Below are 23,410 nucleotides of genomic sequence, written 5' to 3'. Positions count from 1 at the left end.
CACACCAGCAGCTAACCTCACCTCCATGTTATGAAAACAGCAGCTTGGGATTAATGCTTAAACTTGTCCTCAGGTGCAGGTCCTCCTTAAAACAGGTGGGAGTTAAATATCACAGGAAATGAGCACACGGCGTCTTATCTGACGATACGGGACACACCCGTGACTTTCCCTCCGGGGTTTCAGAGAAGGAGAGGAGCAGTTGTTCAGAAACACACACAGAAGCATGAGGAGGTTTTTCAGAGCGCACCGGGACGAGGACTACAGTCAGATCCAGTATCTGACGGCCAAGTGCACCCGCCTGGCTCACGACAAAGGTAAGACACAGAGGGAGGTTGAGACTCCCTCAACAAGAAGTTGTCAGTTTATGTCTCTCATCACAAATGTAATGTAATCTAATGTGTAACTTTAAACAAACAGTTCTGTGGTATCTAAAATTTACATTTCCTGCTATTTACTGGATTTTTAAAGGCATGTGGTTAATGTTTAAATCAAGTTTCAAGCCATAAAATGAGACAAAACCATAAAAGCAGAAGGATTAAGGTGTTGTTGAATTTTCTCTGAAGTAAACAGTGACTTCAGTTGGTTCAAAGGTCATGACTTTAAAGTGAAAACGCGCGGTAAAAGAGACAGTAAAACTCCTCATAACTAACCCTCTATAACTAAACTAAACTTTCCGTGCGGCTGCAGCAGTGCTCGACCGGGAGTTCCTGGTGTCCAGAGAGAGGGAGAGGAAGCTGCAGAATGACCTGGAGGCTGCGACCGCTCGACTCCTCCACCAGGAGCAGGTGAACATGCAGCTGAGGATGAAACAGGACCAGCTCATCGGCAGGATCCACCAGCAGCAGGTGAGTCTGGTCGGGAGGTGGAGCTGCTCCGTGGGCAGGAGGAGAGACAGGAGGAATCTCATTGGTTGAGTTATAGAACCACAGCTTCTGTAAAGTTTATGTTGGCATGTCTGTAAAACCTCGCACTGCTTACAGTGTAAATATCCACCAGCACGGCTTCCACAGCGTCAGATGAGAGTCCTCTGTGTCTTTGTGCTCGTTTTGCACCTTTTCATAGTGATTTTGAGTGTCTTTGTGGCTGTTTGTGTCTCTTAACAGTTGTTTTTGTGGTTATTTTGAGTCTTTTTGCACTTGCTTGTGGTTGCAGTGAGTTTCTGCAAATCTTTAAAGTCATTTTGTGTCTCTCTGTGGTCGTTTTGCACCCTTTATGTGGATGCGTTGAGTCTCTGTGGTCATTTGGTGTCTCTTTATAGTGATTTTGTGTCTCTTTGTGGTTGTTTTTGAGTCTTTTTGCATTTCCCTATGGTTTTGGTGAGTCTCTTCCATCATTTTGCATATTTATAAGGTCATTCTGTGTCTCTTTGCGGTTATTTTACATCTCGTTCTAGTGTTTTTGTGGTCATTTTGTACCTCTTTGTGCTCGTTTTGCCGTCACTTCAAACACAGGCTCAGGCCCCGGCGCCTCCCTGATCCTTAGGGCCTACTCCCTCGCACACCAAGTTACAAGAGAACTGCACCTCTGTCATTTTTGAACAGACTTTACAGAACATTTATGTGAAAGAAACTTCTGTTCGAAAGCCAAAAAGCCATTTCCTTCACCAATTCATGAAGCCGACAACGTGACAGATTCCACGTCTGCAAAGAGAAGACGAGAAAAGAAGAAAAGAGGAAACTCAAGTCAAAATATTAATAAAACAAAAAGGAAACTCTTGTCATTAATTCATAACACAGCACTTATAATAATGGGACAAAAAGATAAGTTGAACCAAACTGATACAGGCTAGTGCGGTTACTTTAATTGATATGAAAATTATTCCCAAAACAACATTCAACTCAATTTCAACCTCGAACGTTGGTGCAGAAAATTAGACTCTAGTTAGGAAATACTTACCTAAACGCCAATGTCTGCCCGATTCAGAGCGATTTTTAAAATTTGTGTCATTTAACCTTGTAGTGTTTAACCTCATTACAGTCCAGTAATTTGAAAGCACACAGCCGTGACCATACCAACGGGCCACCTATGCTACAATTACTGTAATTACACTTGGAATTGGGCTACCAGTAAGTGCCAGTGTTAACATACGGTAAATGCAGAGGTTTTGGCAGTGGTTTTTTGGAGTTTTTGGCTGCTCAGCACGGGTTGTATAGGTGTGAGCCATGAGCTGGGAGCAGAGTGATTTGTTTCGCCTTCTCAGAGTTTAATTTTAATGCTCTCTAGAGGCCTGGATCTGGATTTCGCAGGACGAAACAACAACGTTATAAAATAAAATCAGCATATTTTTTATGTGGCAGAAAAAATGTTGTTGCCCTTTTTTTTCTTTTTGGATTGAGAACCTCGGATTGATTATCGGACTTAAGGAGGATTTTCAGTTCTTCTAGGAACGTCAGCGGTATTTTAGAGAGATTTAGAGAGTGTGACTCACTTGCTTTTCCCCTTCATAGATTTGCTAAAGCTTCAGGTCCGGGCTTGCCACAAACTGTGTTTGATATCAACTGTGCAGTGTCTACAATCGGGACGTCTCCAGGGAGATCTGAGTCCATTCTTAGCTTACAGGTTCATTTAAATGAGGATCTGTGTCCTTCTCCCTGCAGGATCTGGTGGACTTGCTGCAGCAGCGTGTGGTCCTGCTGGTGGAGGCGAGCTCCCGGGACGCGGAGCTCCTGCGGCAGGTCAGCTCCGAGCTGCTGTGCCTGCAGAGCTCCGAGGTGAAGCTGGAGGGCCTGGTGGAGGAGCTGCACGCCGAGGCCCAGCACAGAGCCGCGGTGGCGGAGAGCCTCCAGACCGAGCTGCAGGCCGAAGCCCAGCGCAGGGCTGAGCTGACGGAGGGCCTCAGGGCGGAGCTGCACAGGTAGGGCCCACAGCAGCTCTCAGAATTACTGACATGTTGCAGTTTATAAATATGATATTTTTTCCCCCTTCATTCCACTTAAACTTCTCTAAGTGACATTCAGCTTCATGTTAATGATTTTTTTATTCACTGTGTAGCTTATGCAATCAAACCTGAGGTGTACTCTCCACGCAGGAGACGTTCCTGAAGTTTGTGGCCTAAGGCAGAAGGAGGTCACCTGAAGCAGAAATACCACAAAAGTTATGAACTTCCACAGCCGTTTAAATCATCTCCTTCTACCTCAGAGCACAAACTTATCAGTCACTGCTCGTACACGCCTGAGGAAACGTCTTAATGCAACGCAACCGTAATCCTGAAGAGCAGCAGGTCTTTACCACATGCTCCTGAATATAAATAAATTAAAATATAGTCTAGTAGCTCAATCTCCACTTTTGCAGAGTTACTGCACACTATTTTGTGGGACAATAATGTTTATCAACATCTCACTCATAAATCAAACAGATATAGTTTGAATTAGTGTCATATTTCACTGTAGTTTGTCACCGCTCCAGTGTGAACAGGCTAAACACTCAAAACCTGTACTAACAAAGTATGTTAGTGTGGAATTCAGGCAACATGGATCATGGGAAATGTAGTCTTCCTGTGGAAAAACACACATTTGGCTTGGAAATTTTACATAAGGCAGAAAGAAATGTTATATTTACAAGAAAAGCGATCATATTTAAGTGTATTTTTAATCATTTAAAAATTCAAATCTACATAAAATTTTACTGCAGATCCCAAAGTCTCCAAAGATCCCAAATATGTCAGGATTAATTTTTTTATATTTACATTTGATGGATCAGTTAGTGTAAATATTATTTACAGTAGAGCTGGAACAAATTACACAGCATAGAGTGGAATAAGATGATTTTAACCAAATTAATGGAAAATAAAAAGGGGAAAACTGAGGTTTAATGGGTTTTAACTGCCTTGTATCTGCTTTTTAAAGGTTCGGTAACAGTAATAATACTAAAATGATGGTGCCCAACATTTAAATAAACTTTGCAGATTGGTAACTGTGGAGCTGTGAAGGAAATACCTGAATACCTGATTGTGGCGACCCGTCAGTCTCCGTGTTGTTTTTAACCGTGTTGAACTGTTGCTGGGCCGACGTTGAACACATTCCTCCATGTTTCACCCAGCTGTTAAAACCGAGCCATACCATTAAAGATAAGACCGCAGACTATAAGAAAAGAAACATTAAAATTAACAATAAAAAAAACACAACAGTTCGATTACCATCTGCAGCTGTCACCGGCCGCTCTGAGAACACCTTCAGCCGAGGACGAATAAAAACGTGTGATTTTAACGTCAGCAGAAACACAGTCATCCTCAGTCTGCTGACTTTAAAACCCGGTGGAGAAGTTCAGAGAGTTGGCTCAGCGTCAGAATACGTTATCACATTATGATTCAGGGAGAGGATGAAAAGAAAATTCTTATCGAGACTAATATAAAATGCATTAACATAAATCTAATTCACTTGTCCACAGAGGGCTGAGAGTAAAAATCCAGATGAATAGATACCTCTGTGGATGAAACACCTGTAAAAATAAGAAGCTGTGTTTTGGTTAAGAGTAATCCAAACACCAAACAGTCATTTATCACAGAGATAAAATAAAAAACACTCAGTTATTTTTTTCTATTACTGGTGAAAACCTGAAACAGCAAAGTAGAAGAAATAATTTATATAAAAAGAGCTGCGTAATTCTGTTGGCAGATGGTATTAGCACATTGTTTTTGTGTATTATTGTTGAAAACAGTGTGCAGCAGAGAGAAAAAAATGTACAAATCATGATATAAAGTAAAGATACATTTAAATGTGTTTTCTGTTTGTGTATCTGTCCCCAACAGTAAGACAGAGGAGCTGGAGGAGCTGCAACACATCAACAAAACTCTGACAAAGGAGCTGAAGGGTTTAAGCAAAGCTCATGAGAAGGAGGTGAGAGAACGACGTACAGAGGTAGATTTAGCTCTGACACAGTTTGTTTACAGGAGTACAAAACCTCAGAGGTTCTTCCTCAGGTTTCAGCCTCACACAGGTGAGGCTCAGTGTAGTTGTAAAGCGGTTTTTACCCTTGTTGTGGTGCTGAAAGAAGATGAAACTTGTATTTAACATCACCACCTTTTAATCTGACAGTGAGAAGTGGTGTGACACTCAAACGTGCCCTCACTAATCAACAACAGGCAAGACACAATACATGTATAGAACAAATACAACATACTGTATCCATAAAAATGCAGAAGAAAGATCAAAAACTTGTAGCTATAAACTATTTTTGATAAGGTGTCCTATTTTCTTAAAACTAATTATGAGTAAGAAAAACACTGGACAGGCCGTGTTACCGTTGAAAAATAAACTTGTCTCTACTCTCTGGTGGATAAAACTAAACTTCTGTACTGTACCAACATCTGTATATCTTATATATTAACTAAAAACCATAGTAGATTTCCTTTATCATGTAGAGAGACAGAAAATCTGTTGCTCGTGGTTGTAATCCCACTTTCGTCCAGCAGATGTCAGGATTGGACACTTTGTCTAGCTGCCTTTACTCTCCTCTGACTGAACATAAACAGATAAGTAATGGAGTTTTAATGGTTTTACAATGAACGTGGAGTATTTCTCTTTTGTCAAACGTGAACTCAACTCCTCCAGAAATAACGCAGCACAACACGAGCCCCGCTGCCAGCTCCTCTGATCACAAGTAATGGATTAACACTGCTCTCGCTGTTTCGGGCTAATTTTGGTCAGTGTGGCTGCGTGCCAGTTAAAAAACAGTGAATAACAGCCCGACACTGGACTTTGAATAATTAATTTCATGAAACATAAAACCTCAAGGCTCAAATTTACAAACTGTTGCCAAATTTTTAAAAACTACAACCACCCAAGAGAGGCTTGCTAATTCAGATTTTTGTTGGCATACAGTTTGTATTACTGTGTGTTGGGTCTGGGCATTAGTGAAACATTCCTCCACACTGTCAGGAGTTTTTTTTCCCCTCCTTTTTAAATATATTTCTTTATTTACACTTGGCTTCAAAGACTCACTCCCTCACTGGCCTGTGCTTCAAACAGTCCATCAAACAGCAAACAATCCAGGTCTACAACTATCTTTCCTTTTGAGATCTGTGAAAGTCCAAGAGAACGAAAACAACAGAGAAGAAAAAAAACTTAATGAGAACATTTATTTGTGGTGGATCAGGCCTGTGAATTATTGTCAAAGTCCCTGGGAGCTGGAGATTAAATCAGACTCCAGATGACAGCGCAAGAAGAGTCGTTTTTCTGATCTATACTTAAACCCAGACAGACATGCAACGCTTATAATTTCCTGGTTTCCTCTTGTATTGATCACATCCCTCTTGTTTTTGTTTTTTTAAGGTACGAGAGCTGCAGCAGGAGAACGAGGGAAGTCTGAGGAAACTACAGGAGACAGCAGAGCAGTTTGAATGGCTGTGTCAGCAGCAGCGTTACTGGATGTGCTGCGTCAAGAGGTGGGTATTTTCTACTCTGATGTATTCACCAAAAACACAGACAAACATTACCTAAACATTAATTACTGATGTCTACATGGGTATGTTTTTAGTTGGACAAACTTTTGGACAGTGTTGTGAAAGAAAAAAAAGGGTAGTGAGGAGTTGAATGGCCTTCTCTTTGGTGAAACGTTTTTGAGAAACTAAAAGAAGTCCAGCTGCCTTCAGCTCTAGCACTTAAGAAAAAATGTGTTTGAGAGAGAAGCCCAAATTTAGAAATGAAATGAGCATCAGTATCAGACTGAAAAATTACAAAAAATGACCTACTTGTTGAATGCAGCCCACCTCAATTCATTCCTCTAAACACTGTCCAGCTTACACATGGAGGACACCAATGTCCCATTTGGTTCCAGTTTGCTGAAACTTCTCATCACGCCAATAAATACCAGTATTCCCCTTTGCACAGTCAGTGTAGGTACTTGATGAGCAACAAATATTTCTTAAGCTTATAAAAGATCTTTCTCATAATTCAGTGCGTGATCAGACTTTATGTTGCTGCTCAGTTTGTAGATTAATCAGCCAAATTTCAGCACTCACTGGCTTTTGTGCATTGTGCAATATGAATACCTGAACTAAACATGCTACATAATCAGAAATACATGCTGTGGTTAAAATCTCAAGTTTGATCACTCAGCATGTGCATTAACGTGTTTCTGTAGATTCAAAGCCTGTCTGATAGAGGAGAGAGAGGCTCTGCTGCAGCAGGTCAGCATGTTGGAAAAGAAAACTCAGAAACTGAGGAGTTTACAAGATGATAGTCCCACACAGAGCCTCATCTGCCCCCTACAGGACACTGAGAGCTGTGACAGGTAAGAAACTATGAACAGACAGACTTATATACTTCAATCCTGCAGCATACTGTGTCACTATGATAAAGCTTCAAAAAACACTCCCACTAGGCATGGAACATTCCTTTATATGTCCCATCATTTTTCTATATTTTCCACCATGGTCCACTCCCTACACATTTTCCACTACAACATGAATCTACAGCATTCACGACATGTTTAACCTGTCTTTTTCTTGAAGCAGTATAGCATCATGGGAGGCAGAAGCAGTGGCTGACCTGGAGTCTCAGGTGGAGAAGTCCAACACGTTGTATGAGGACCTCTTTAACCAGGTATCAGTTTAATTTTTTCTACCCAGCATGGTTTAAGGAATCTTTTCCTCATTTTCGAGTTTAGCAGTTCAGTCTTTTGAAATCATTGGGCGGGGAGACACGTGCAAACCTCAGGGGTGAAATATTAGACATTCATTAGGGAGGGTTAATATCTATCTTGTTACGTTTGCCAGTCCCCAGGGGAGTTGCAGTGCTGTCAGTTCTTCCAGAAATTAGACGTACGTCTTGATGATGAATGATGATGAATGTGTCTAAGTGGGCGTTTTCTGTCTGCTGCAGACTGTGAAAAGTAAAGAGGGTTTGAGGTACCTATAGGATTACTTAAAGCTCTTTGGCAATCAAATATGGAGCCATAACGAATCCTGACTTCCTCAGATCTCTCATATGTGGAGTAGGGCTGCGATTATTTTCATTATCCAGTAATCCTCATTGTTTTGTCTTTAAAATGTAAGATAATTCCTCTTATAATCTCCCCAAACTCAAAGAGATGTATTCAAATGGATTGTTGTATTGGTATAAAAGTGAAAAAACAATATATTCAGTGTAAAAAACATCAAATTGGAACCAGAAAATGGTTGGCGTTTCACCTCTAACGTTAGGGTTCTTAAAAGAAACATGAAGGAAAATCCAAATGCTCACTGACTCTCTACAAATTTTAACAGGACCCAAGCAGAAACCAGTATTTTAAGAGTGACCACTTCTGTATTAAAACATTTCTGGATTAAAGACAAGCACTGATCTCAGGATTGAAATAGAAGACATCCAAAAAAACAGAGCTAATATTCATCTGGGCGCGACTGCCAGTCCCTACAGGAGTTGACATCCAGCCAGAACTCTGAAACTTAATGGGTACTGGAGACTCATCATTGTTTTTCTGTCTTTTGAAGGTTGCTTGAATGCAATGCTTCATGCAATCAATGGGTAAACCGCAGAATACTTCGTAAAGAAACCCTTAAAAACGTCTTGCAATATGAACATTGACAGTATGCCCAAGAAAGGACACATTTCCCAGTCTTCTAGATGCTTTAACAGTCATCCCTTAAACCTGACTTTACAGCCTCTGTCTACAAGGCTGCTATATTTATCAGAAACAGGTACATGTTGACTACAGTTGTCTTCAGGTCTTTTAGATTTTACAAGATATCTTTACAGTGATCGGCTCAGTGTCTTAAAATCTCTGGATCAGAGACAACTGCAGCTCTCCAGGGTGAAATATTAGAAATCCAGAGCACAGAGCTAATATTCATCTGGGTACAGCTGCCAGCCCACTGTGGGCTTGTTTTGGTGCCAGGATTGTCAAAACGCTGATCCTCCACAGGCACTGAGGCCTCATCAGTGTTTTTATTTTGTCTGTCTGCCGTGGATTTTAACACGCAACTCTGGACACGCAACTCTGTTCAGCAGTACTGCATGTACAATGGAGTAGCACTGCAGTACCGTCAAATGGCCACAAGAGGGCACAAGGGAAAACCATGCTAATTTATGGTTTTCTTACCATCGACAGCTGTGGCCATAGGTATTATGTTTTCGGGTCATCTGTTCGTCCATCTGTCCAGTCATTCGTCCGTCCCACTCTTGTGACCACAATATCTCAGCAACACCTTAAGGGAATTTCTCCAAATTCTGTAAAAACGGATTAGATTTTGGTGGTCAAAGCTTAAAATTACCTAACAATGTATCTTGACTTTATAAGCACCATATCTAAGAAAAACCTTGAGGGCATTTCTTCAAATTTCACTTGGACTTGAAGATGAAGTATTGAGATTTTGGTGGTTTAAAGACAAAGGTCAAAGTGACCTCACAAAACATGTTTTTATACAAAACTCAAGACCTCACGTACTAATTAACTGTACCAGGACTAGTTGGCGGAGGCATACAACCACAAGGTGGTAATTCTAGTTTCTCTTTGAGTTATGGAAAACTTTATGAACTGAACTGTACTGGATCGTATTGACTGAAATGGCATATGATCGTTATACATTGAGGACATTTACTGCAGTGTTCTTGCAGCTGGAGGCAACTTGTAGGCACATGGAAACACGAAAAAGGAATGAATAAAGGTTCATTAAAAAAAACTCAAAAACAATGAATTAATTATTTTCCAGGTACACAAAGACCTCAATTTGATGTCTGATGACCCTCCTCTTTGTCATGTTGCCTATTTGCCTGATGAAAATCCAGTAGGTTCAAAACTTTCACTTTTTCAGCATAATTATATACTATTATGGCAGCTATAATCTCCCATACAGACACATACTTTTTCCTACACAAAGAGCTTCTCATCTTAAATAAATATTCACTTTAAAGGGCTATTCAAAGTCTTTAGGTAAACACAGGGGAAACCCAAAATGTGCCATGTCAGCAGAAAGAGTACATTAATTCAAATTTAGAAGTTGCATATTTAGAAAGAGATCCTCTACCTTTAAAGCAACCAGTTCAGTCTTTTAAAATCTTTGGACCAGAGACAAGTGCAAATCTCAGGGGTGAAATTCAAATTCAAAACACAGATATTCATCTGAGGATGACTGCCAGCCCCCTGTGGACTTGCAGGGCTGCCAGAACATTCATAGAACTGATACTTCATGGGCACTGGAGTCTAATCAGTGTTTTATTTTTTTCTGTCTGTCTGCTTTAAAAAGTTAGAGGGCTTTGAGGAACTTTTTGATTGCAAAGCCATTTTGCAATCAAACAGGAACCCCACAATGTTCCACACAAAACTCCTTCAGGAAGCGTTCACAAATCCTGACAGGACCTCAAACGCTTCATCCTCCTGGAAGGATTTTTTTTTATAGCAAAGAACCCAAAAGGTGTTTGGTGGCTGCTTTGGGATTTTTAAAAGCTCCCACATCTTCAGAGTGACAAGTTCAGTGTTTTTAAAATGTGTGGATAAGAGGAAGCCTGACAGACAGAACATAAGGCTAATACTCGTGTGCGGATGACTGCCAGTCCCCAGTGGAGCTGTTGTGCTGCCAGAGCCTTCAGAGATCGCTGATACTTTCTGGGCACCGGCGTCACATCAGGCCTTTTCTCTGTCTGTTTGCCTGTCTGTCGGCTGCACATGGCTTCCCCCCAAACCGTCCAGGTCCTCTTCCAAAGCAGCAGAGAGAGATGACTAATAATGACTGGAGGGAGGTGATTGCCAATAGCCTCTGTGCTTCATTCCCCTCACCTCTCACGGGCTCTGCAGTGCATTTCTTGGGATAATTATTCTGATTGAGTGCAGATGATGCAGGGAGGTTTTTTTTTCTTTTTTAGTCCCTGCAGAGCTGAGAGAGGGAGGAAATTTAGCTGGAGGAGCAGGGACTGCCGGAGACATAAAGGAAACAGCCATGATAAAACACATTACTAGGTCTGACATGATTTATATAAACGGCAGATTCACAGTGTGTAGACATAAGTATCGTTCTTAGATGACATAGAGATAGAAAGAAAATAATACAGCTGCCTAAATGGATGATATTTGAAACATTAGAGTTGTAATTCAGTTAAGTATGGTTTTGGTGAGTCCAATCAAAAATGTGCTATATCTGGTTGGAAAGCTGAAATGTTCTTTTAGATGTCTAGCAGCATTTTCAGTGACCACTTCAATGTGAAGCATGGGCCTGGTGCATACTGTATACTCATCTAGCGCCATATTAAAGAGCAAAAGTAATGTACCTGGTGCATACGCAACAACAGCTTTTGCTCGGGTGTTTCTATGTCTAAAAATGGTAGCATCTATCAAGCAACCTCAGCTCAACTTTGGCAGCAAATGGACATAACATTAGCAGCCTGGTACACGAGTTCATCCCACCCTATAACAAGAGTCTGTTTATTGGCTAATTTGACGAATGTTACAACAACCAACCAACTAGTCCTGCAAATTAAACCAAAATATATAATTTAGAATTCATGACATTCAAACAGTGTTTTCAATCAACAACAACAACATAATTTGTTTGTACCCTCCAAAAAAAAAAAAAAAAAGGTTTGGTTCGGTTTAGACTTAAAAACAACATCATGATTTGGATTAAAATGACTTCTTCGTTAAGGTTAGTCTTTATCAGCTTGAGTACAGAAATGACTACTTTAGTTAATGGTACAGAACAATTGCAGTCATGGTTCAATCAAACCGACGTTGATTTTCAGTTGGAAACAGAAAAAACAAACAGAGGTCTCCCATGTTAAGGTCTAATGTTTTATAGGCTCATCCGTCCAACCCGACCTCCTCCCTTTGTGGACTTTGGCACCTCTTCTTTTTTTCCAAATTTTTCTTGCAGGAAACCTACTCAACTAACCTCACTATGATAAGACTATCTCACATGAAACTTGCTACCTCAGCAGTCAGTGTTAAGGCATCTACATATTAGCAGCAGTGACGGCTGGTGATTTTTTTTTACCTGAGACAGACACTCAGGGCTTCTGCTCACACACAAGCAATTACAGAAAATCCAATTACAGAGGATTTTTACATTTACTCAACAAACTGAATCAAAAAAGCTCACCCTGGTTACTTAAACCGTCTCTTTTCTTAGCAAGCAGAATGGTCCGCAAGAAAACCAAATTTAATCATTTAAATTCTTCACATATGGCCTCTACTGACTGGACGCTGACTGTTTAAAACTGTGACGTCAACTGAAAGACCTCAACATGTGACCTAGATGTAGGAAAACCTATCATCCAAATTTAGCTGAATTTTATCCTCGATATCTCCACTTTGTTTTGACCTTCCGTTACTTTGTGGGACAATTTTTCCTGAAGGCATTTTCTCACTCTTCTTGTTCCCTTCTTGCACACGTTTATTGTCTTTGGTCATCTTCACTTACAGTTTATTTTTCTGTCCTCAGGCAGGGAGTCCTATCAACGGACACCAAAAACCTCCTTGAGGACAGAAGCCTGGAGCCTGGACACATCTTTGTTTTCTCTTCCCACCTTCTGCTGACCAGAAGATAATGACTAGATGTTTGTGTGTGTGCTTAGCTATGTGGAATACTTCCCAGTCATTGTGTAAAAAAAACAAACTATCTTGGAAAAACATACCTGTGAAACCAAGTTTGTCTTCCACAATTGTTCATCTGTCTTGAAAAGAATCTCTTTCATGATATATGACTGAATTAAACACTGTACTATGTGCTCCTGTCCTCCATTTGCCTGCACATCACATGTGCCTGAAGTTGTCTGGTCACATTTTGCCGTAATTGTCCATTTTTCAGACCTTGTAATCAACACCACTAACAAGAGCAAAAGCACCTGAGAATGTTCTCTTTTGTTGTTTTGCCAGTGAATCCTCGCAGGGGGAACTAGCAGCTGGTGCACAGAGGAAACAACAAACGTGTTGTTTTGACCAAAGTGAAGCTCTACTGATTGTTCCCCCATTGAGAGTTTGCTAAAGATCAGAACATTTCACTTATCACTTGGCTTTCCCCCGTCTAAAAAGCATATGAGGTAATACTTGCTCACGCTAATGATGACGACCCAGAAGCTTCGTCATATGTGAACCATATGATACACACATAGTGTGAAGGCAACAACAGTTTAACAGACAATGCAAATGTTTTGGCCAAGGTGTTGGAAGCATGCATTCTGTCACACTACATAAGATCTGTCAAGGAGAAAGCAGCTACATTTTGGATGTAAACTTTCATGAGGGATTTAATAAAGTCAAGCTAATTTATTTTACTTATAAAGTGCAAATTAAAAAAATGACACATTTGCATCAGGGAAATGGAAATAAACAACACTTTTATACTATAGGTTAATTTCTGCAGTCATTTTGTGTTGACTTCAGGTCAGATAAGGGTGTCAATATATTTATCAGTTTTATTAACCCAGACGTGTCTACAGTGGCTTCATTAAGTATTCAGACCCCTTTCGTTTTTTAGCACACTTGGTTATTTTTAGTTTTCTTGCCAGGAATGGGTGGCAGTGGTGATGGTCACTTGCCAAGAGCTTCAGCCATTGTTGCATTTACAATAGAAGGTTAGAATACGCCTTCTGAGTAAGGCTACTTCCTAAGGGCAGACTGTACACTACAGAGAGTCCATCATTTTAAAGTGGTTATTTGTAGTTTTCTCTGTGGCCAAACGTGGTTTCTTGCTGGGAACAGGTGGTGGTGGTGATGGTCGCTTGCCAAGAGCTTCAGCCATCGTTGTGTTTACAACACAACAGGTTAGAATATGCACTCTGAGCAGCGCTACTTCTTCAGGGCAGTGAGTGAGCTGGTATCGGAAAGTGATGAGATGGCTGTCTGGGCTGGAGCTAGCTGGTTAGCATGCTAACTTCAGTAGAGGAAAAGAAGGGACAGAACTAGAATAATAATAAAATACTGACACTACCTCCCACCACTGGGAGACAGCTCTTAGAGAGTAAAGAAATAAAGTTTGATGATGAACTTGCGACATTTCTTCTAGACCGGTAAGTAAACAGCTGTTAATGCTAATATTAGCTACGTAGAGATAGCACAAAATTCCAAATAGCAATTTAAAGTATATACTTTCCACTGACTCTTGTAAATAGTTTTCAGTCTGAAAAACACAGGATTTCATTATCACCTCTCCCAGTGTAATAATTAGGGTGAACACCAAAGTTAATCCTGGATATTAGGGTCAGAGTACAATGAAGCTGACTTTGCAGGAAACAGGACCGCAGCCTGCCTCACTCTGTGTCAGTTGGGACAGATTCAATGAAAAACTGTCAGGGAATATAAGGATTAGAAGTTTGATGGATCATAAAGGTGCAAATATCTTCTAACAAGCTCAACAATACAGATCCACTGGTCAATCCTGTCAAAAGCTCTTTTGAAAGATGTTAACATGAACAAAGGAAAAGCATCCAATCCAGAATAATGAGATTTAGGCCACATTTAGAGTAACTGTTATTGCAGTACAGCTGTCACAAGTTAAAAACTGAACAGGCTCTGGTGTGTAATGTTCCTGGCTTCACGCACTACCTTAAAGTTAAAGGACTTTTCCATCATTTTAAAGTGGTTATTTGTAGTTTTCTCTGTGGCTGAATGTGGTTTCTTGCTGGGAGCAGGTGGTGGTGGTGATGGTCGCTTGCCAAGAGCTTCAGCCATCGTTGAAAGGTTAGAATATGCACTCTGAGGAGCGCTACTTCTTCAGGGTAGTGAGTGAGTTGGTTTCGGAAAGTGGGGCTGGCAGGTTAGCTAACTTAGGTAGAAGACAAAAAATGATAGAACTAGAAGCAAAACAGTAGCGTTACTTTCCACCGATGGAGACCGCTCTGACAAGTACAGGAATTACGTTTGATGTTGAACTTGCAACATTTCTTTTAGACTAGTAAGTAAACAGCTGTTAATGCTAACGTTAGCTATGTAGTGATAGCAAAAATGACCTAGAGTGGTGGCAATGTGCTACATTAGCCTGGTGAGCTAAAAGGTTAGTAATGGATGGAATAAAGCTAAAACTGTAGTTTCAGATCTTGGGTTGAGTTTGGGTCCCAGATTTGGCAGTCCCAGTCTGGATAATTTGGTAGACTTGGGCACTATCTGGGGCTCTAGGCCCAGCTCTGGGTGGTCCGTGTGGCCCTTGCCCCTGAAAGAGCATGAGCGCCACTGGAAAAGACTGTATGCTTGTATATAACAGCTTTTCAATACTTCCAAGTCTAGAGCTGAAGGGTTAGAGGTAACTGAGGCGAGGTGATGCTGTTCTCAGTTAGACGTGTCAGGCTGCAGAAGCCAGTATTATGTCTCATCGCAAAGGTGTGGCCCCAGATCTGCAGCAGCGCCCGCCGACCACGAGGGACATCAGCGGCAGCAGTCTGCCGTCTTGACTGCCAAGTGCCAAAAGAGTCTGACCTAAATGGGCTGTGAATGGCAGAGGTGTAGCCAGGGATTAACAACGTGCGGCAGCTGGAAACAGGTCGCGTTTGCACACAATAAATACTGTTGCACCCTTCCATGCAGAACGAGACCCAGACATTATAGGCGTTATTAATAGAACAATTATAGGTAGAGCAAGAATAGCATGTTTATGTCCGAACGTCTTTACAGCCAGGGAAAACACATTACAGATATTTAACACCAGGATATTCACATTTTTTTTAAAAAGTGAGACTTGTTAAAAAAGGAGACCAGGAGACTTGTATTTCCATGTGTGACTTTTGTCTGTGTACTTGCTTGTACAAACACAAGATTATCTGGTAAAATCCTACACTGTACATTGCTTAAATGGATTATAAATAGCACCACATGGGTTTGGAAAAGACTGAATTACTGTGCATAGAGAGCGTTTAATAAACATTTATGAGAGCTGGGGTCCACTTAGAGAAATATCCCTCTGTCTGAGCTCACAAAATAAACTCTGACATGTTCAGCACATAGTTGTTTGCGGTTCTTAGACTAAAAGACAAAACATTAGCGAAACATGCAGTCACGTCTTATTCGCTCCTTGTGGAGATGAGACTTCAATCCAGCTGAGTTAAAACTTGTTTACTCGTGCGTCCTCCGTGTATACTGCTGTTTGGTTCCATCAGATTGATTACTATGGATGTTTTGGGACTTTTTCCTCCCTCTCGGTGGAAGAGGCAAACTGCTCCGCCGCATGCTAATGTAAAACAGAGCGGGATGATGCGGTTTTCCCCCTGACACTGTTTGGATGGATATGTAAATGTTTAATAGTGGCGTGAGTAAACACACACAAGGGTTAGGTGTCGGGATTTTGAGAGGGGCCTTGTTTGGCGTCTGAGGATCTACTCTCACCTTAAAGAAACACTGACATCACACGCAGAGGAATCCTCCCCATAAACAAAACGAATAGCTAAGGCAAGTGAAAATGCAAACCTGGCAAGATGCTGAAGAGGGAGTTCTGGTTCTTTACTTCAAACTCTGGCAGGAACAATAAAGCAAACACGGCAAGAATCAGGCATTCGAGATGTGTGTGCTTTATTTCATCAGGGCTGGATCTCTTCACCTTGCACTTTGTAAAGGTGGGAGTTTACACGAGCCAATGTCCAGGTTCCACACATCATACATTATGATCACAAAGCTGCCAGCTAGAATGAGGACTACTGAGAAGTTATTTACTTTCACACACAGCAACTTTTATGTTTTCTTTATGGAGGGCAAGTGCATCTTTTATAAGAAGAATGCTAGCTCTTCAAGTGTAGGTTTGGTAAGCTTAGTTGTACTTTTAGTGAATTTTATTATGGGTTTTGTTTAGTGGGGACCATGTGCTATAAATATTAATATTATGAAACTAGAAGGTAGACATGATACAGCAAGTACAGTAGATTGAAATCACAAAACACTAACTGCTATGTAGAATCAGTGACACTTTAGGGGTCTAAAGCATTTTTTGGTAGATTTTGTTAGATGACAATCAGAGTTACACAACATACAGACTCAAAGTCGCCTGAAGCCTGTGGGTTTATTTAATGGTAACGCTACATAATTTACATATGCAGTTGTGGTTGGACACTTATTTTCTCCCATTCCCTCTGTGCTGGCTCACACCAAAGTAGCAGGGTTCACTCAGTATACCCTGAATATTGTGTTTCCATGCATAGTTTTCAAGTCTGTTTTTCGAGCCGGTGACAACTGTGCTTGTGTTTCCAGGTGGAATTAAACTGAGCTGATTGGTTCTCTCTGGGCTGCCGCTCCCACACGTCAGAGGAAATTTGCATTAAGTTTCCACTTCCATTTTTAACTTCTCTGAGCTTGTGCTGCTGGGAGACTTTTGAGTCTTGAATCACAGGAAGAAAAGGGACCTGGAGGCTATATGGAGATTTTTGAAGACCTCTGCATGGTTCCTATCCCTTCTGTGAGTGCGTGTGCACTGTCTGCAGTAATTTATGTATACATACTTATGTGGGTAATCACCCTGCAGGAGTTGTCACAGGTTTCTGCTTTTGTACTGACAATAGCAGGAGAAGAAGCATTAGAAAACTTAATACTTCACCATTGTACAGAGTACTTCTTGATTTCATTCACTTGCTCCTCTCCTTGGCTGCCTGGTTGTGTTTTTGACAGAGGTGGAGGAGGAAATGATTGGTTTGTGGCACCAGAGACCAACAAGACAGTCTAGTGGTGTGGCCGCAGTCCGCAATGTTTCAAAGTTTAAGAGGCGAGCTGCAAGTCTTTGACATGAGATTTCTTGGTAGAAAGAAGGCACTTAAAATAGGTTTGATGCTCTTAACCAAGAGGGCAAAACTGTCATCAAAACACACAGCGTCGGTGACTTTTCAGAGGTAAAAAAGGGTTTGACAACCTTGAGCTTCTAGAAGGCCTTCCTCCACTAGGCGATTGGTTACACTGTCAGTATGAATATGCTGACCAATTCATTGCTTCCTGGCTCACAGCCTTCCTTTGTATGGATTCAATAGGCTCTTTGCAGACAAAAAAACATGATTGATGTCAGTTGTAACACCATCTGAGGGGCTGCGTCTTTGTTTTGCTATCCAAATGAGAGCCAGTGTGAGTTTTCCTTCTTCAGTGAGGTCTATTTTGGCTGGTCTTCACTTCTTTAAGGAGCGTTTGTGGGTTTGGACTCGAGTTTACTTTAAGGTAAAAGTTGTGGTTTAGCATGTAGAGCTGGAAAGAAAATGGTTTGAGGTTAGGGAACAAATGCAGACAGTAAAGGTCCCTCCCAGCTGTAATGCTGCAAACGGGTGTAGCTCCATGTGTGTCTTCTTGCGTGACAGAGGCAAGATGTTGACACGCCACTGACCCTTGGTTGGCATGTGGCGGCAGCTTATTTTACAGCACATGGGGTGACTGAAGGGTGACTTTGGTGTGTTTGTGTGTATGCAGCGGCAGCGTTGAGCCCCAGACGGCTGCCGAAGCCGTCCGGACCATCGAGTGCACAGGTGAAGCACAGCGACAAGGTCGTTCCAGCATTGGCCAGCTGGGAGGAAAAGCCTCCCTTTATTGTCGTATGAAGCCTAATATCAATGGTCTGGAAGACAGATGTGTTTTATGTTGAGAAATATACTTTCCACTCTATGGAGTGTTTACACTGGCAAGGCATTTTGACTGATATTATGGTGGCTGTATTTCATTGTTATTACACTGTCAATATCACCAGTGTTCTTGCTAAATTTTGATAAATTGCTCTAAAGGAGATTTCCAGGATGACCGGCTGACCAGATGGATTGAGGTGAAAGCTGTAACCTTAATTTGATTTTCGGCTATTAAATCGACTTTTCATGATCTCATTCATGAGACGATGATGTCGACAAAGGCACAAAGACAGAGAGCTTTTCCTTTAAACCTTCAGGGGCATAAATGATGAAAAAAGAGGGCGAAAGTTCAACAAGTCAGCCAAAGTTGATTCCTTTTCAGGTATGTACTGACAGTCTGCATTTGACAGCACAGATCCAGACAAAGTACAATCCTTTTTGAAAGCATAGTTTGACATTTTGGGATATGCGCTCATTCTCTCTGAAGCTGAAACTGAGATAAGAAGACTTATACCTTGCTAGAGCCAACAGATGCGTCATCACTTACTTACTCTCCCCTTTATGCCCAGTGGCATGTAGGGCAGCAACAAAGGATCTCCACTCCTGTCTGGTCTGCGCAAGAATCTATCATACCCTGCAGGTGTGGTTCAGGTGTTCTTGGGTCGACCACTTCTTCCTTTTCCCTCTGGCGTCCAGTTTCGGGTTATGTTGTTCTGCTCAATCCATTTCCATCGCCCTCTCATGGTGGCCTGCGTTGTCTTGTTTGCACTGGCCGAGTAGACATTGGTTGGAGATGGTGTGACTCATCAGGCTCAGCAAGTCTGTCCAAATGTATCATCAGCCTTCCACTAACTAATTAAAAGGTTTGGTCTTAAGAATAAGATTTTATTTTCTGGCCATTTCACCCAGCCCTGGTTTGGACAAAGCCAGGCTCGCTGTTTTTCCTATTTCCAGTCTTTGTGCTAAGCGAACCATCTGCTGGTCATAGCTTCATACTTATTGGAAAGATTTGAGAGTGGTATTAATCTTCTCATCGAACTCGTCAAGCCTTTCCTTTAAAGGTTGCAGAGCTGGATTTTTATCTGACTTAAGATCTTGACGAACTGATGCCAGACCTGCCTCCAGACTTTGCTTTTAAGGGAATAAGTTTTCACTCCATATTTGTTGGAGTGTTACCTAATGTCACTCTCTAACTGATGAATTTCTCCTTCAATGCAAAAACCTGCATGAAATGAAGTCGTGCTGCTGGCACTAAGTTGGTATACAAGGTGCAGCAGGTTGTAAACATTTCCTCCTCTGGTTTTGGCAGAAACATCTGTGATCTATTTTCTCCCAGACCTGAAATGCCTTTTGTGTGCCACGGCAGGATTGTTTTGGAGTCTTTTTTTTCCTTTATTCCATCTCTGGCTCTTCTCTCTTTTTTTTGCATTTTCAACACTTCTATATCCAGCTATCCTCTTGGCACCTCAGAAGACAAGAAGTGAGAGGCCTGCGAAGGATCCTGGGAAGACAGTCAAAGGTTTTTGTCAGACATCAGTAGAGAAGGAGGGATGTCTTTCTTTGCCTTTTTCTCCATTTGGCCATTAAAGCAGCAGTTAAGCTTCTGCTGCCTGGTTCCTGGTGGGCATATATCATGTTGTGTATAGAAGAAGACGAAGAAGAGGAGGAATTGTCAGTACTCTTTAAATCAGGACGATCTTCCTCTGCATGTGAAGCCATGATGAAAACCGTGGCAAAGCCTGGTTTTAAAAAGCTCAGTCAGCTTCACTCCCAGACTCACATTTTCAAACATGACAAGAGCCAGTAGAAAGAATTTGTGCAGAAACAGACGATTCAGCAGTCTCACAAAAAAATGATTCTCACATTTATTCTCATAATATTAGACAGGCTGACCATCTTAACCTTGATTTTATCAAAACATTCAATGAAACGTGGACATTATTGAATCAGATATTGTAGTGTGGCTGCAGATATGAAATCCCAATGTAGACACTGGTTGGATAAATGGATCTATTTTATTTATTTAAGGCCCAGATATGAATTCTACAGAGGTCAGAGGTCTGGACCTTCGTGTACAGCAGGCATCTTTGTAAATGAAATTTAAGGAAACTCAATACAGTGCTGTGCTTTTTAAGACCCGCAGACCTGGAAAATTGTTCTTTAGATGTTGTTTTTGAACTGAGAGTGTACTGCTGTAACATCAGCTCCTACAGTGTCCTGCATTATTGGTTATTTGTGGCATTAATGTTGCTAGATCAGCAAGTGTCTTCGAGTCTGTTTATAGTGTTTCTGTTAGAGGTTAGTCCGTCCTAAAAGTGTTTCATTTAGAGCTACAATGATTAGTCAATTAATTGATCAGTTGATCAACAAGACAGGTACCTGCCCCAGATCCCAATCTGTGGGATAATTCAGAACAAGCCAGATCCATGGAGGCCCCACCCTGGAACCCAAAGGACCCAAACGATCAGCTGCCAATGTCCTGGTGCTAGACACCACAGGACACCCCCAGAAGTCCCGTGTCCATGTTCCGCCAGGTTAGAGCTGTTTTTGACAAGCTCCGGCCCTAGTTTCATTTGCCCAGTTTAACCTGAAGGCTTGTGTTTTGCTGCCACAAAGGACATCAGAGGACTAAAACATCTGTGTCAAGTGGCAAAAAATCACGATGACAGTCTGAAAAATGATCCCCACCAATGTAAAAGTGAGTACAGACAATGTTGGATCTATGTTCAGCTTTAATGGTAATATTTAAGGCTAGACTTTTACCTTGTATAATCATGGTTGTCTAATATTCGGGTCCATACTTATTCGACCTGGGACTGAGTAAATTACATGATTACTCGATCTATGAAAAGCATGAGTTGTGGCTTCTTGAACTCTCCTGTCACGTTTTATTTCTGTGGTATGCAGTTACAAACAATGAGATCTTACCCCCCTTTCAGTAAATTGAGCTTTTGCAACATAAAAAAAAGGTTTTTACAAACTGAACTCCAGTGTTAAAGCAATCCTGTAACTGTTAATTCACTCAGGAGAAGTTGCACAGACTGCACTTTGCAGTCCAGATGTCAAATTCTCACAACTGTCAATGAACTTTAACCTTCCTGATGTGGTCTAAATTTTCACTCAATTAACAGCAATCAAGGCAGCTGATGTAGGTATATGTCTGTCTTTGATCTCCAGGGAACTCCACTCAGTCATAAGTGTATGTTCTTCATCATATTTGACATGTATTTTACACAAGAAAAAAAAAAAAGAAGCAGTGTCTTTCTTCATGACGAAACCAACCACTGGAGGTCCCTCTTGCACCAGGATTACCGGGTCAGTCAAAGTCCATTTGGCACACGACGAGACATCTCTCAAATGTGTCTTCAATTAGCAGTGCTGCAGTCAACACCATCCTCTGACTTGGAATGTCAGCTGAGTTGGAGATAACCTCTGTGATTTTCTTTTATCTCACCATAAAAACCCCAGTGAGGGACAGCTCTGTTATGGATGTCCTGCTCACATTTGTAAAGCAGATTCAAGAGCTGCAGATAACTCAAAAAAAAAAAAAAAAAAAAAGAAAAAAAAAGAGCCACTTCTGAGGGATACTTTTCACTTTTCACTTAATGTTTTGCTGTGACTCATGTTGGCATGAGTTATAGGCTTCTCCTGCATGTGAAGTTTTTTCTTTTCAGTGAGCAGGTCGAGCAGGCCGAGCAGCCCTGGACATCATAATGAAAGGGTAAAATGAGAAGATGAACTGGGTGCACAGGTGAAGATTCTTAAGCAGCAGGGTGCATTGGATGAAACACATGCATGTGTTACGGTTCCCCAGGCAGCAGCTTTGAAAGTTGTTACGGTGATTATGTCCTGATATTCAATATCCATAAATTTGACAAATTTAATGCACAAAAATCACAAGAATTCAATTTTTCTCCTGTAATTTTATTCACATCACCGTGGGAAAGTCCTCACAGCTTTAACTCTAAAACTCTCCACTGATATCCAGACTAATAAAATTATTTAGGGTTCAGGCCCTTATTTTAGAGCAGGACAACCCACCACACCTACTCAGTAGTGAGGGAGGACTAGGGAGTAGTGGGAGACATAAATTAATTAAATCAAAGTTTTTCTTCTTGTTTGAGCAGCTAATTTAAAGTCAAACTGACATTTGAATTCTTCTCATTTTTGTGTGTGGAAGTGTGAAGTATCATTCGTTAGTTACTGTGAATATTTTAACCATATCCCAAAGAGAATAAAATGTTTTTGGGGCATATTTGTTGATTCTCAGTAGGCAGAGTTGCTGTAAATGTCTGTGTGATTGGTTTGCTCTAGCTAGGTTAGCCACTGCTAGCCACTGTTAGCAATGACAGGGTATTTTGCACATAAAAACACAGTAGCAACGTCCACAGATAGATGTTGGACAGTACTGTGCGTGCCATTGATTTAATGAGACACAGACCAGACAAAAATGCTAAGGGTACACAACAGAGTACACAACAGTACATAACTATAGCTTTCACTACTGTTGATGCGAGGAGCAGCCATCTTGGATTTTGAGGTCAGGGTTGGTACGGTTGACTTGTTCCCAACGTTCCCAATTTCAGACTTTTTTCAAGTGAAAGAAAACTTCTATGTGTCAATTTTTGTAACTGAAAGCACCTAATCTTTTAGCTACACTCTTTGTTTTGCATCTGGTTTTATTTGTTTACGTACAAACCATTACAAACATGCAAATAAAAGAAGCAAGTTTAGGATAGTTATGTGATGTGGCTTGAAGGCTAGCAGATGGTGTAGCCATGTCTGTCCACGTCTTATTATTGAAACAAGCATTGATTTCAGAACAATTGTTGAAAATGCGACTTCTTGCAATGTTGCAAAGTGGTAAAAAACTTTAACAGCTTCTTCCTCGGCTTCTTCCCCATTCCTCCACCAAATTAGATGCCAGTCGGTTCAGTACTTTTTGCATAAACCAACAAAAAAACAGATGAAAA

The 23,410-nt window shown here is 41.1% G+C and overlaps 1 protein-coding gene and 1 long non-coding RNA gene across 4 annotated transcripts in view; one reads left to right on the top strand and one right to left on the bottom strand.

Moving 5' to 3' along the window:
* The first annotated feature begins 79 nt into the window (after window positions 1-79).
* Window positions 80-12,653, top strand: LOC108901534 (filamin A-interacting protein 1-like). 3 transcript variants are annotated; one of them, XM_018703043.2, is made up of 8 exons: window positions 80-314; window positions 691-845; window positions 2,598-2,854; window positions 4,748-4,835; window positions 6,270-6,382; window positions 7,081-7,230; window positions 7,451-7,541; window positions 12,368-12,653. In XM_018703043.2, exons 1-8 carry the CDS (start codon window positions 224-226, stop codon window positions 12,404-12,406), a joined length of 984 nt encoding a protein of 327 aa, XP_018558559.1. In that variant the 5' UTR covers window positions 80-223; the 3' UTR covers window positions 12,407-12,653. The 3 variants fall into 3 exon arrangements, with proteins under 3 accessions (XP_018558559.1, XP_018558558.1, XP_018558557.1); XM_018703042.2 differs by having other exon boundaries at window positions 688-845; window positions 7,454-7,541; XM_018703041.2 differs by having other exon boundaries at window positions 688-845.
* Window positions 8,706-23,410, bottom strand: part of LOC108901537 (uncharacterized) — a 183,362-nt gene continuing 168,657 nt past the window's right edge. The window contains exon 5 of the long non-coding RNA XR_001963927.2: window positions 8,706-9,164. This is a non-coding gene — a long non-coding RNA (uncharacterized LOC108901537). The remainder of the gene's footprint in view (window positions 9,165-23,410) is intronic.

The sequence above is a fragment of the Lates calcarifer genome, linkage group LG8, assembly GCF_001640805.2.
Source record: "Lates calcarifer isolate ASB-BC8 linkage group LG8, TLL_Latcal_v3, whole genome shotgun sequence".
NCBI classification, from domain to species: Eukaryota; Metazoa; Chordata; class Actinopteri; family Centropomidae; genus Lates; species Lates calcarifer.
The sequence above is the reverse complement of the archived record's forward strand: the minus strand, read 5'-3'. Positions and strand labels throughout refer to the sequence as shown.